Below are 14,062 nucleotides of genomic sequence, written 5' to 3' on the forward strand. Positions count from 1 at the left end.
CTTCTGTCAACCCGTTCTCCTCCTGCCTTCAATCTTTCCCAGCATGAGGGTCTTTTCCAGTGAGTCAGTTCTTCGCATCAGGTGGCCAAAGTATTGGAGTTTCAGCTTCAGCATCAGTCCTTCCAATGACTATTCAGGATTGATTTCCTTTAGGATTGACTGGTTTGATCTCCTTGCAGTCCAAGGAACTCTCAACAGTCTTCTCTAACACCACAGTTAAAAAGCATTGCTTCTTCGGTGCACGGCTTTCTTTATAGTCCAACTCTCACGTCCACACATGACTACTGGAAAAACCATAGCTTTGACTAGACAGATCTTTGTCGGCAAAGAAATGTCTCTGCTTTTTAATATGCTGTCTAGGTTGGTCATAGCTTCCAAGGAGCAAACGTCTTTTAATTTCATGGCTGCAGTCACCATCTGCCATCAGCTATAAGTATACATATAACCCCTCCCTCTTGGACCGCTCTCCCACACTCTCCCTATCCCACCCTCTAGGTCATCACAGAGCAACAAGCTGAGCTCCCTGTGCTATACTACAGTTCCCACTAGCTGTCTACTTTACACATGGCAGTGTATATATGTCATCCCCAATCTCCCAAACGATGCCCCCCTCCCCTTCTCCCACTGTGTCCACACATCTCCTTACTATGTCTACGTCTCTATTCCTACTCTGCAAACAGATTCATCTGTTCCATTTTTCTAGATTCTACATATATGCCTTAATATACAGCTATCAAGTTTGTGGCAACTTGTCACAGCGGTCCTGGAACCTAATAACAGGTACCCCACTGTTTCTTTTAATTAGCAACATGAAATCTTGGGTCAAAACATCATTCGCTATTTTACAGACAAATAAACAATGATCCAGCCATTCCAAAATGATCCATTTGCATCATCATCCTGTCCTCAGAGCATATGGATATTTTGTTGTCACTGTGATCATTACTTACTCTACTTGAGAAAAACAGTGCGGAGAAGAATGGCTTTCAGAACTTCAAAATTTACATAGATGATGGACAAGATGAACATTCCATGATTCATTCCTAAACCTGGGATGAAGATGAGGAAATAGTGAGACTGAATAAAACCTTTGGCTTTTTTATCACAGAAGCCTGGTGTCAAGCCCACATCCGGCCATGGATCATTTCTCCAAGCCTAGACTTGTTCTAAGCTTCCTGGTGTTAGAAATGCCTACTCACATATTTGCTGGTGAAGCCGACTTTGGCAGCTGGATCACAGTCATGATTCATACATCGTAGGCCTTCAGGCTCCTTCCCAGGACTACACACAACCTTGCTGCCCCTGTATTCCATGTCAAACAGAATTTCAGCTGACGTAAGGCCACAGAAAGAAGACAGTCTGCATCAAGCCTGGAACAGCTCTTCAAGGCTGCACCTTAAAGTCAGATGCCTTCCCTGCACAGAAGAAGAAACTAAGATTCAAAGAAGTTACAAGACTTCCGCAAAGTCCCACAGACAATTAATAGCTGGGACAAGGACTCAGGTTTCTTAACTCCCCCTGGGCTTGGCTCTCAAGGTCAGGTTGCCCCTGCATCCAGGTAGAAGAATTAAACTAAGGAAGGACAAAAAAGAAAGGAAAAGGAGCAAAGAGTCACAATGGGCAGGAGCTAAAGCTAGTGACATCTACCAGTGTCTAGGATATAAACACCATCAGTTAAATTTGGAAACTGTTTGGTAGCTTTCTGAATTTTCTGCAATGCAAGGAATAAACTCTGAAGTCAAACAGACACGGATTCAAATTCTGACTCTCCAACTTACCAGTTGTGACTGTGAACTAATTATTTAAACACTCTAAGCCCTGAGTTCCTTACCTATAAAATGGGGAATAAATAACACCTATTTTATCTGGTCACTATTGCTGTTCAGTGGCTAAGTCGTGTCTGACTCTTTGGGACCTCATTAACTAATTAACTGCAGAACGCCAGGCTTCCCTGTCCACTATCTCCCAGAGGTTGCTCAAACTCATGTCCGTTGAGTCGATGATGCCATCCAACCATCCCACCCTCTGTCGCCCCTTTCTCCTCCTGCCCTCAATCTTTCAGCATCAGGGTCTTTTCCAATGAGTCAGCTCTCCACATCAGGTGGCCAAAATATTGGAGCTTCCGCTTCAGCATCAGGACTTCCAATGAATATTCAGGGTTGATTTCAATCTTTAGATCCTGGTTTGATCTCCTTTGCTGTTCAAGGGACTCTCAAGAGTCTTCTCCAGCACCATAGTTCAAAAGCATCAATTCTTCAGTGTTCAGCCTTCTTTGTGGTCCAACTCACATCCACAGATGACTACTGGAAAAAACTGGAGTTTGCTCAAATTAATGTCCACTGAGTCAGTGATGCTATCTAACCATCTCATCTTCTGCCACCCCCTTCTCCTTTTGCCTTCAATCTTTCCCACAGTGACAGAGGATAGAATGCATGGCTTGTAATCTTTCCCATATCAACAAATGACAGAATGCATGTAAAAAACCTTATACAATAGCACAGTATAGTATGTGCCATTTATATAAGCTTAAGAATGCTAAATACAGATTCAGTGTAGAGGTTACTTATGCAGGGCAAGGACAATGCAGTCATGGATGGATACACAGGGGGGTTCCACTCTACTGTTAATTTTTTTTTTAAGGTGGGTGCTGGTATGTGGGTATCTGTTCTGTTATCCTTTATAACATTTTGTTCCAAATATATATTTTAAAATTACACATAGGAAGAAATTCATAAATTAACAGCTATTATAATTTTTATTAATCAAAAAGTATTTATTCAGTTCTGACTCCACGTGGAGGACTGTGCTGGACACAACAGGGGATGCTAAAGTAGTAAGAGTCATCCCCCCCAATCTAGAGTAAAATCTACAGTCTGACAGGGGTCACAGCCCCCACCTTACAAGTAAAATAATACCAGGGAGAGTGCAGTAAGGGACTTGAGGGGTAAACAGAAAAAAAAGAGACACCATAACTGTCTGGGGAGACTTTCTAAGACTTCATCATATGGGCGGCAACTGAAATGGACCTTAAAAACCAAGTAGAATCTTCCGCAGTAGAGCAAACAAAAAGATGTCTACCTAACAATTATGCCATTGACAGCAACACCAGAAGGGAAACCAGCAGGATTAGATGGATCACAGGCACAGAGACGAGAGAATGCGAAATCAGAGGCCCGAGAAGGAGGAAATAGGAAATCAGGCCTGGACGGTCAGCACAGGGGCACTCCATGTACACCGAGAAAAGAACAGCAGATTTCTATCTCTTGTAACTTTCAAGAGAAGAGTTCTTATGTAGTCATGCAGGGGAAGGAACCAGATCTCATGATGAGTGGGAGGTGAAGGAGGAGGTGGGGGTACAATTGACTGCACTTTAAAGACATCTACGCCTGACACAAGGGAAAGCAAAGGATGCCAGCTAAAGAAAACAGCAACATGGGGATGAATTTATAGTCAGGGGAGGCCCCAGCATACTTCGAGAGAAAAGGCAAAGAAAGAACTCATGGGACAGAGAAAAATATAGATGCAGGCCAGACAACTGACAGCCATTCCCTTTAGGTACAAAATTCCAGAAAAAGCAAACAAAGCAAGATCAAAAACACAGGGACTTTCCTGGTGGTCTAGTGGTTAAAAATTTGCCTTGTAATGTGGGCGACACCAGTTGGGTTCCTGGTCAGGGAACTGGAATCCCACATGCTGCGGGGCAGCAAAACCCATGCATTGCCACAACTCCCAAGTCTGTGTGCCCCGACCAAGACTCAACGCAGCCAAATAAATCAATAAATATTCCTTAAAAGCCACAAGCGGCAATGTCATATTGGCATAGGAGCTGAGATTAAAAACTAGTTTTGCTGAACTAATGAGGTTCCCTGGTCTGTTTTGGGAAAGGACTGCAGGTGACCACAGACACAAATGACAAATGTCTTCCTTTCAACCATATCTCTTCCAGCACTATTGCCTTGGGGTATGAAATAAAGCTTGATAACCACTGTTTTATGACGGAATAAAGGATTCAGTTGAGGGCAGGCAATGTCTGTATAAAATCTTTTTTTATAAATAAAAAAAATGACATGAAGAATGAAGTTCTTAATAAAATAAAAATTAAGACCATCTGGCCATATGGCTTCACCACGTCAAGATTTCAAACCAGTCACTTTGGAAAACAGCCTGACAGCAACTCAGAAAGTTAAAATGTAAAATTTACTATGTGACCTAGCAATTCCACTTCTAGGTATATACCCAAGAGAATCAAAAACATACGTCCACACAAAAATTTGTACACTAATGTTCACAGAAGCATTATTTTAAAAGCCAAAAAGTGGAAATCACCCAAGTATCTATCAATTGATAAATAAAATGTAAAACATCTATACACTGGACTATTATCCAACGATAAAAAGAGTTAAGTGCTGATAAACCTACAACATAGATGAAACTTGAAAACATTATGCTAAGTGAAAGAAGTCAGATGCAAAAGGCCACACATTGAAGGATTCCGTTTATACAAAATGTCCAGAAGAAGTAAATCTCTAAAGACAAAAAGTAGATTAGTGGTTGACTGTGGGCCTGGGGGATGGCAGGGAGTGGGCAGGGAGGGGAGGGCAGCAAGTGACTGCCAATGAGTATAGTGCTTCTTTTTGGAGTGATGAAAAATGTCCGGAGTTAAGAGTGTTGATGACTGCACAGCTCTGTGAATGTATTAAAAAGCACTGAATTTCACATTTAAAAAAGATTTCAATCTAGACCTTCTAATGATTTGGGCAGGAAAGAACATGCAGGTATCTATACACTGCATCCTTCTGAGGCACATACTATTATCATTCCCATTTTACATATGAGGAAATTAAAGCACAAAAAGTTTTATAACTTGTGCCAGGTCACCCAGGCTGGAATTTAACCCCAGGCAATCTGGCTCATGAGCACCATGCTATTCTGCCCCAACTGACTCTAAAGCCTTAAAATCACTTGAAAATTCACTGACTTACAATGTAAACCAAGGCAGGAGAGGGTTGAGATTTTTTAAGACAACCAAAACTATTATCTTCAATAGCAATTCCCAACAGAATATTGGAAAGACCCAAGGCTCTGAGAATGAGACCAAGCTGAAGGCTGTTATTTCATGTTACTATGAACATTGACAAATTGAGGGTATAATCCAAGCCTGAAATTCCAGACTGCGAGTCTGAGTGAACTCCGGGAGTTGGTGATGGACAGGGAGGCCTGGCGTGCTGCGATTCATGGGGTCGCAAAGAGTCGGACATGACTGAGTGGTGGAACTGAAATGATCCACTATTTTAAGACTAAGGGTAGATTACTGGGTTTCTCCCTGCCCACAACAATCTAATAATCGAAGTGCGAACACCATTGCAGGAGCAAACAAAAACATTGTGTATGGTGTGTATATTATACACAGAAAACAAACAGGGCATACATGTTTACGTATATATGTGCTCACTAAACCATGAGGAGCAGATAGCAAGTTCTAAACCCTAAGTCATAGGCGAGAAAGATGAATAAGGACGAAAAAATGAAAGACTGACTGACTGAGGGGGACTTGAAAACTAGCATTTAAGAACGGGCAGGAAAAATAAAGGTCACCACTTCGAACAAGCTTGGAGGGAATAAGAAGCTTAGATTGTTCCTAGAGCAGTAAGGATGCCTGTTTGATTAAATCAAAGAGTGCAGAGCGTGTAATATACCGGAAAACAGGAGTGGACAGGAGGGAAGGGGTTATGTAAGATTTCAAAAGTCAAGGGGAGTGTTTGGACTTGACAGAGTAAGAAAAGGTAAATCGTGTTTTTAAAAAGTTGTGAAAGCTTTATCATATTAGTTGCATATTTCATAAGAAACACTGGCTTCCATGTTTTTGCCTACGAAACCCTGAAATTTTGCCTCATCTACTATTTCCTAATTTCATTTCAAATATTTTGTTTCTAACCTACCTACCCCCAAGTCATGCCGAAATGAAACCTTGATTTCAGCAGTCAAGATATAAAATAATTGCTTACAATCACAGCCCTGAACAAAGCCGTGCTGTATGGTCCCTTCACAAAGGCCCTTAGCGCATTGCTAACGTGCATTAATTTCCTCACACTTAATAGCTTAATCTGTCATGAATCAACGTTCCAGTGTCCCCTGAGAAAAATATGTACTTTAATGTAAAAAATATTTCCTTGCTCTCCGTCACTGTAAATGTCTTCTCTTCCTAATAAAATTGAGTAACTTTTTTCCTGGGTGAAAGAAATTCAGTCGCCCATTTCACTGAAATATGCCTATGAAACAGACAATCACAGTTGTATTTAATAGGACCCCTGTGCAAACTTCTCTCCGGTAGTTCTCTGCCCTGGGAACTGCACCCGAGCTCTTGCCGTTTCCCACACACATCTTCTTGGGTCTCAGGCGCCTCCAAGAATTTGTGTATTTCGGCAAAAACTTTACCCAAGGAACAACCCCCAAGGACCAGGATCTTCTTTAAGGAACCAAGGAGCTTAGTCTGTGCCTCCGTGTGAGCTTAAAACAAACGCACCTCCCCAGCTCAGAGGAGCACACAGGTACCCCGAGTCCGTGGTGCCCGGCGGCGGCCAGGGAGCCCCAGATTACGGCCGGGGCGCGCGCGGCACCCACCTGACCAGAGGCTCCTTCTCCGGCACGGCGGGCTCCTCCAGGCACTTGCAGGGGCAGCAGCAGCACGCGGTCCTCAGCCAGTCCCTCAGCCCCATGGAGAGCGAGGTGCCCCGCCGGCGCCGGGCGACTCTGGGGGAGCCGCGGCGGCGAGCGAGCGCGACTGGGGCGCGGCCACCCGACCGGCGTCCAGGTGCGGGGACAGTGGCGGCTGGGGCGTCGCGGGCCGGTCCGTGCGCATCCCGCCGCGGCCGGGGACGCGAGCGAGGCGGGAGGCGCCTGCGCTGCCCCGGAGCTGCGGAGCCGCGCGCTTTCCTCCACTTGGGTTTTGTTTGGGGCGCGGGTTTCGTTGGGGCTTTTCTTCTCGCTCTTTAATTCCCCGGGCGCAAATTGGGGCGCATGCGTCCCCGAGACGCTCCGCTGCTGCCCTCTAAGGAGGAAGCCGGGACTCCAACCGCCGGATGGCAGAATCCGAGGGCGCCGCTGGGGATAGGGCTGGGGGAAGGAGGAGCCCGCCCCCGAGTCACAGAGCACGAGGTTGGGCTGGATCTATTCATACGTTTTATTGGCTTCACTCCCCGAGGAAATAAAAGGTCCTCCTTCCCACCACCATCCCTTGCCTTCAAAGCAGAGGTTAGGGCATATTTTTAGCGTGTCGGCGCCACGAGGGGTAAAAGTTGGCAAAAATGGGTTCATGCATTATAGAAGTGAGCTTTTTAAGTACAACGTTCACAACGAATTTTAAAAAATTGTTTACAAGTCACCCAGCCCTTGAATAATTTTCTGAAAAAAAGGCAACCTCTGTCATTAGCTTTTTGACTTCCCCAGTGGCTCAGTGGTAAAGAAGCCGCCTGCCAGTGCAGGAGAGGCTGGAGAGCCAGGTTGGATTCCTGAGTCAGGAAGATCCCCTGGAGGAAAAAATGGCAACCCATTCCAGGATTCTTGCCGGGAAATCCCATGGACAGGGGCCCTGTCCATGGGACTGGGGGGGCTACAGTCCATGGGGTCCCAAAGAGTTGACTGTGACTGAATTTTTTACTATTTTCCAGATTTTAAACACACACACACACACACACACACACACACACACACATACACTTAATGCTTATGCAAACATGTAAGTATAGGCACCCATAGCCTTTTCCCTTTATACTTAGTGCCATACTCCACACATTTCTGTCCCTGGCTTTTTTCACTCAGTTTACAACACAGACTGTCCCACCAGCACATGAAGAACTTCTTCTCTATGATCTTTAACAGTTGCATTTATATAGTTGATGCCCTTATGTTTTTTTAACCAGATGCCAATGGATGAATAACAAGTTCATTACAGCCATTTGTTATTAAAATAATGCTGCAGTAAATATCCTTGAACTATGTGTTTGGACATGTATATCTCTTGAATAAATATTTGGCAGTTGAATTTCTAGGTCACAGGTAAGATGCCTTTTTAATTTTTGATGGATCTTGCCAAAAAGTGAAGTGAAGTAAGGTCGCTCAGTCATGTCTGACTCTTTGCAACCCCATGGACTGTAGCCTGCCAGGCTCCTCCGTCCAAGGGATTTTCTAGACAAGAGTGCTGGAGTGGGCTGCCATTTCCTTCTCCAGGGCATCTTCCCACCCCAGGGATCAAACCCGGGTCTCCTGCATTGCAGCCTGACGCTTTACCATCTGAGCCATCAGGGAAGCCTGGATCTTGCCAAATTGTCCTCCAAAGAGGTAATTCCAATTCACACTCTGACCGGACACATCTGAAAGTATATTTCCCTAGACAACCACCAATACTATGGAATTTTCATCTTTATCAATCATGTTTACTCAACAAATGTTTATCAAACATCTGTAGGTTCCAGGTATGTTCTAGGCTCTGGGGACACTGCAATGAATGAAAGAAATAAAAATCCTTACTTTTTTGAAGCAAACATTCTACTAGGGGAGTTAGACAAATGAAATACATTATTGAGTGTGTTAGAAGGTGATGTGTACTATGGAGAAAAATAAGACAGGAAAGGGGAAAAGCAGTGCCAGGAAGGCGTGTGTGCATGTGTGTGTGTGTGTGTGTGTGTGTAGTGTAGTGTACTGGGGAGAGGAGTGGTGGCTGAAGTTCTAAATGGGGTGGTCAGGGAAGGCCTCCCTACATGGTGACCTTTAGGGAAAGATTGAAAGATGATGAGCAAGCTAGCCCTGGTTTCATGGGGAAGAGTATTGCTGGGAGAGTGAAGGCTGCATGCAAAACCCCAGAGGAGAGAGAATAACAGTAGGGTGCCCAAGAAAGAGCAGGGGTTCCAGGGGCCAGAGAGAGGATTGGGCCAGGAGGAAGAGTAATAGGAGATGATAGAACCAAGTGGCCTCTTAGGACGTGGTAAGAACTCGATTTTGTCCCATGTGAGTGAGCAAACCTTTGGAGGCTTTTGAGTAGAGGGAGAGATGTGGTCAACATGGATGGCGATAGGATCCATTGACTGCTGTCTTGAGAAGAAACTGGGTAACAAGGACTGTTTTAGAAGAGGCGAGTGGAGGCCATTCTAATGACCCACGTGATAAATGACCATCATTTAGACCAGGGAGGAAGCAACTAGAGGTGGGAAGAAATAACTGGACTCTGAATGGAGTTTGAAGGCAGAGCCAATGAGATTTATAATGGATTGGAAGTAAATATAAATGAAAGTCAGGAGTGAGTCCAACGTTGGGGGCCTACAATTTGTGAGAGTAGAATTGTGTTATTGATTGTGATAAAGATGGATGTCACGTGGGCAGGTTTGAAGAGGCGAGGAAGAAGAGCAAGAGTTTATTTCCAGAAGTGTCAATTCTCATGGGCAGTGTGTTCATTTAAATGTGTGTTACTACACCTAAGTTTATCCTGTTCTGGCTACATTATGAGGCCGAGGGAACTTATCAAGTGCATATTCATTGACAGGCTGACTACTGAGAGTAAGGAAGGATAAGAGAAGTTTCCTTAGAGCTCTGACTTAGCAGGGGAAACAGGATAGGGACCCATCATGAAAAGTTAAGAGGACATGACAGAATACCAGTTGTCACCAGGCAGCACAGGGCTGTGGTATCGAACCCAGGACCGTGTCCTTGATCACTTACAGCTGTGCCAGGATGGAGACTGTTGTTCTTGACAGCAGACTTGCTAGCAGCTGGGCAGTCCCTTTGGTGGATGAACTTTGTTCTGAAATTGGATGTTGGATTGAGTTCACTCACCTACGTTCAGGTAGAAAGCGGACCAAGGGGGCTGCTAGCAAGAAGATGAAAGCTAACATCGGACAACTTTTATTAACTGCTGAAGTTGGATTTGTTGAGAATGGAGAAATCAGAGAAGGTATTTAGTTCCCGAAAAATACAGGTTCTCTGCCCTTTACTAACCTTGATTTTAGATAAGTCATTTAATCTATCTTTTTTAAGAAGTTTTATTTATTTACTATTTCTTTTTGGCCGTGCTGGATCTTCATTACTACACTCAGGTTTTCTCTAGTTGCGGAGAGTGGGGGCTACTCTGTAGATGAGGCGTGCGGTCTTTTCATTTTGGTGGCTTCTCTTGTGGAGCACAGGCTCTAGGGGGCAGGCTGAATAGTTGTAGCGCATGGGGTTAGTTGCCCTGCAGCACGTGGGATCTTCTCAGACTAGGAATCAAACTCAGGTCCCCAGCATTAGCAGGCAGGTTCTCAACCACTGGATCACCAGGGAAGTCCCACCTCATTTTTCTGAGCCTCAGTTTTCTAATTTGTGAAATGGAGATGCTGAGTCGTGAGACTCAAATGAGACCATTGGAAACCCATAAAGTACTATAGGAAGTAGTAGAATTCAACACAGTTGACTAAATCCAAATAGTAAGGCCTGCTGAGCAAATGTCAGTTCCAGTACTACTTTGCTGACATATGACAATATTTCTTTTCATATTTGTACCTCTGCAGTGTGTGGGCATCTTTCATGTGGCCCATTTCAGACTGGATATTTCTGGAAAGCCATAGAACTATGTCCATTTTAACAAACTTGACAGAAGGTTAATGCTCTTCCTTACTAAGGATTACATCTGGTGTTTGCTTGCTCTAACAACTATTAATATTTTTAATTAATGTTAACTGTTAAAACTTTTAAATGAAATATTCCTCTAGAAGATTGAAATGTTACAAAGTTCCCCGTGATCACTATCCACAGTCCTGTCTCCTTTCTAGCCTCCTCAGGGTAACCATTATTATCAGTATGCTACAAACCTTTTTTTGGACACATACACACACATATGTTCCCTGTAATGTATATATACCATCATTGTGTGTGTTGTCTTTTTTTGGCCGCACCATGAGGCATGAGGGATCTTAGTTCCCCAACCAGGGACCAAACTCTCTCCTCCTGCAGTGGAAATGCAGTCTTAACCACTGGACCACAGGGGAGTCCCTATCTCATCATTTTTGGTAGTGAGTTTGGTTTTAATATACAGGGCATGCATTCATCTACCTGCAAGCTTTCTCCACTTAATGTCTTGGAGATATAGCCTTTTAGTACACATAATACTACCTCATTCTTCTTAACCGACGTGCATCCATGCTCAGTCGTTCAGTCATGTCCAACTCTGTGCAACCCCATGGACTGTAGCCTGCCAGGTTCCTCTGTCCATAGAATTTCCCAGGCAAGAATATTGGAGTGGGTTGCCATTATCACCAACAGGGTTAACAGATGTGGATGTTCTATTTATTAGTTTTCTAAAGATTATCATATTGGTGTTCTCAAGTATTAATCTTCCCAGAAGTTAAATACCTTCATGATTTCCCTGGTTTTGTTTTCGGGTATTTTTTTTTTTTTTTTTTTTTTTTTTGTAACTTGAGGAATGACAGTGTTACCAAACGCTGCAGCTTCAGCTAGTAGATAGCGGAGACCACATTTTGACACCCCCACTTCCTGTTTCAGATTTCATTAGCAGGAGAGCAGCAAGCTTTCCTTTTTTTAGAGTGATGTTCCATTGTTCCTCCTGCCTGAGTTGACGCCAACACCACCCACCACTGGCAGCAACATCTGACTTTACCAAGAGCCCTTGAGCACCTGATGTTGCAGGAGTGGGCAGTCCCCTGGAACAACTGGTGACTCAGAGACCCATCAGCTGCTTGTTACAAGACAGAACTGCCATCCTATAGTTTCGGATTTCTCCATGGCAGAGAAAACTAGAGTTTGCTTTGAAAACAAGAACTGGACACAACTGAGCAACTAAACAACAAGTATAGTTTGAAGTCCTATTTCTTTAAGAACTTACTGAGAATTGGAGGAAAAGGCATACTATATGCAGGGTGGGGAAAATTTTTGCGTTCCAACACCATACGATTAGCATTCCACAAAAAAGCTATGCTTGCAGCAACATTGCTCAAGTTGGTATCATTCTGTTATTCATTCAACAAATATTTATAGAGTCCAGTACTAGGATACAATGGTGAACTAGAATGTAGGTTCCATTCATGAAGGTGGGGATATTGTTGTTCTTTGCAATATTCTAGCATCTAAAATATCAATAACCTCAGATATGCAGATGACACCACCCTTATGGCAGAAAGTGAAGAGGAACTGAAAAGCCTCTTGATGAAAGTCAAAGTGGAGAGTGAAAAAGTTGGCTTAAAGCTCAACATTCAGAAAATGAAGATAATGGCATCCAGTCCCATCACTTCATGGGAAATAGATGGGGAACCAGTGGAAACAGTGTCAGACTTTATTTTTTTGGGTCTCCAAAATCACTGCAGATGGTGACTGCAGCCATGAAATTAAAAGACGTTTACTCCTTGGAAGGAAAGTTATGACCAACCTAGATAGCATATTCAAAAGCAGAGACATTACTTTGCCAACAAAGGTTCATCTAGTCAAGGCTATGGTTTTTCCTGTGGTCATGTATGAATGTGAGAGTTGGACTGTGAAAAAGGCTGAGCGCCGAAGAATTGATGCTTTTGAACTGTGGTGTTGGAGAAGACTCTTGAGAGTCCCTTGGACTGCAAGGAGATCCAACCAATCCATCCTAAAGGAGATCAGCCCTGGGATTTCTTTGGAAGGAATGATGCTAAAGCTGAAACTCCAGTACTTTGGCCAACTTTTAGAACAATGTAGGTATATGGTAGACACTCAATAAGTGTGTTGAATAAATGTGTGTATGAAGACAGAAAAAGAGCTAATGAACCGAGAGTTTGCATTATGCCCTTTTGTGAAGAATCTGTTAACGAGCTTCCCGAATCCAGTAAAGACTTCAAAAGCATTGTCTTCCTTAGAGAAAAAAGACATCTTCTGAAACAAGCGAGCACTCCAAGCCAAGGCCAGCATTATCATCCTCCCCAAGGGGCCCAAGATGGACAGCCCACATGCCTCCTATGGGACTCTGCAAAGATCCCATCAGAGAGTGGACTGGATGTCACCAAGGTAAAGCCAGCCAAGGGTTCCTCTTGAGTCTGTTGTTTCTGCCACCGTGGTGTGCCTCATCCCTCTTTTGTTACCAGCTCTTTGATTTCCTTTGAGGAACACCCCCCCCACACACACACACACCTTTCAATTACATGAGCCAGGCAGACAGTGAAGGCACTTTCCCCACCTCTCAGTCCCTGATCCCCAATGAGGGATAAGCCTGTGACCAAGATAGACCAATCAGACACTCTTCTTGAAATTTGCAACTTAAGGACAAGGACCCAAAGGTGGAAAATAATTGAGTTGAGATGTGAATTATTTGGGGGACATCATTTTGAAGAGGAGGTCCAACAGTAATGGACATATTTATACCTGTAGCATTTATGGTTCTATATTTTCCAAAATCTAGCCATTCTAGCTATTTAGTTTTCCCATCATTCTGAGGGTTACTCCATAACTTGTGGATCAATAGTTCTTTTTTTGCTTAAGTAATTAAGAATCAGATTCTGTTGCCTTAAGAAATAAAGAGTTTTACAAGGCAAAAAAGGGTAATTGTGACAGGAGAGAGAGAATTAAAGAGTTCTCTTTCAAGCCAAGCACAGCAGTCCACTTTGATTTAGTCAGGTGAGACTTGTATTTCTATTTCTCTGCTTGGCTTCTCTCTGAAGAGAAACATTCATTATCCACTATCTGAGAATTTGTCAGTTACATCACTCTGTGGTTTCCCATAAAACTTTCTAAATTTTGAAACTATTTTTATTTGCTATAGTTTGCTGGTCAGTTTCACTTCCTTCCCTCCTCCCAAATGTATATACTCTGAGAAAACTTTAATAATCAGTCTTTGTTCCTTCTTTAGTTCCAAGCAACAAACATCTTGTCTCTCCTCAAAATTTAGTTGAATGTCTCTTTTAAATAACTTCATACTTAGGAACAGGTCAGACCTTTTAAAAAGAGGCCCTTGGAGAGAATAAAAACACAATAAGCTAGAAAAAGGTATAAAGCATAAGGAAGATTCTCCAAGAAAACTGGATTCCTATAGTCCCAACGTGAAGGGAATCTAACCCTGCTGTGT

At 43.4% G+C, this 14,062-nt stretch overlaps 1 protein-coding gene across 3 annotated transcripts in view; it reads right to left on the reverse strand.

Annotated features, from left to right (window-relative positions):
* MREG (melanoregulin) overlaps window positions 1-6,938 on the reverse strand; it is a 68,970-nt gene extending 62,032 nt beyond the window's left edge. Inside the window, exon 1 of one of the 3 annotated variants that reach the window (XM_055573403.1) lies at window positions 6,622-6,938. In XM_055573403.1, the coding sequence (XP_055429378.1) occupies window positions 6,622-6,716 (95 nt within the window). In that variant the 5' untranslated portion in view covers window positions 6,717-6,938. Of the gene's footprint in view, window positions 1-950; window positions 1,050-1,199; window positions 1,298-6,621 lie in introns of those variants that run through there. The other 2 variants (XM_055573404.1, XM_055573405.1) reach the window with 2 other exon arrangements.
* Between the last annotated feature and the right edge of the window lie 7,124 nt (window positions 6,939-14,062).

Source organism: Bubalus kerabau, chromosome 3 (genome assembly GCF_029407905.1).
Source record: "Bubalus kerabau isolate K-KA32 ecotype Philippines breed swamp buffalo chromosome 3, PCC_UOA_SB_1v2, whole genome shotgun sequence".
Taxonomy (NCBI): domain Eukaryota; kingdom Metazoa; phylum Chordata; class Mammalia; order Artiodactyla; family Bovidae; genus Bubalus; species Bubalus kerabau.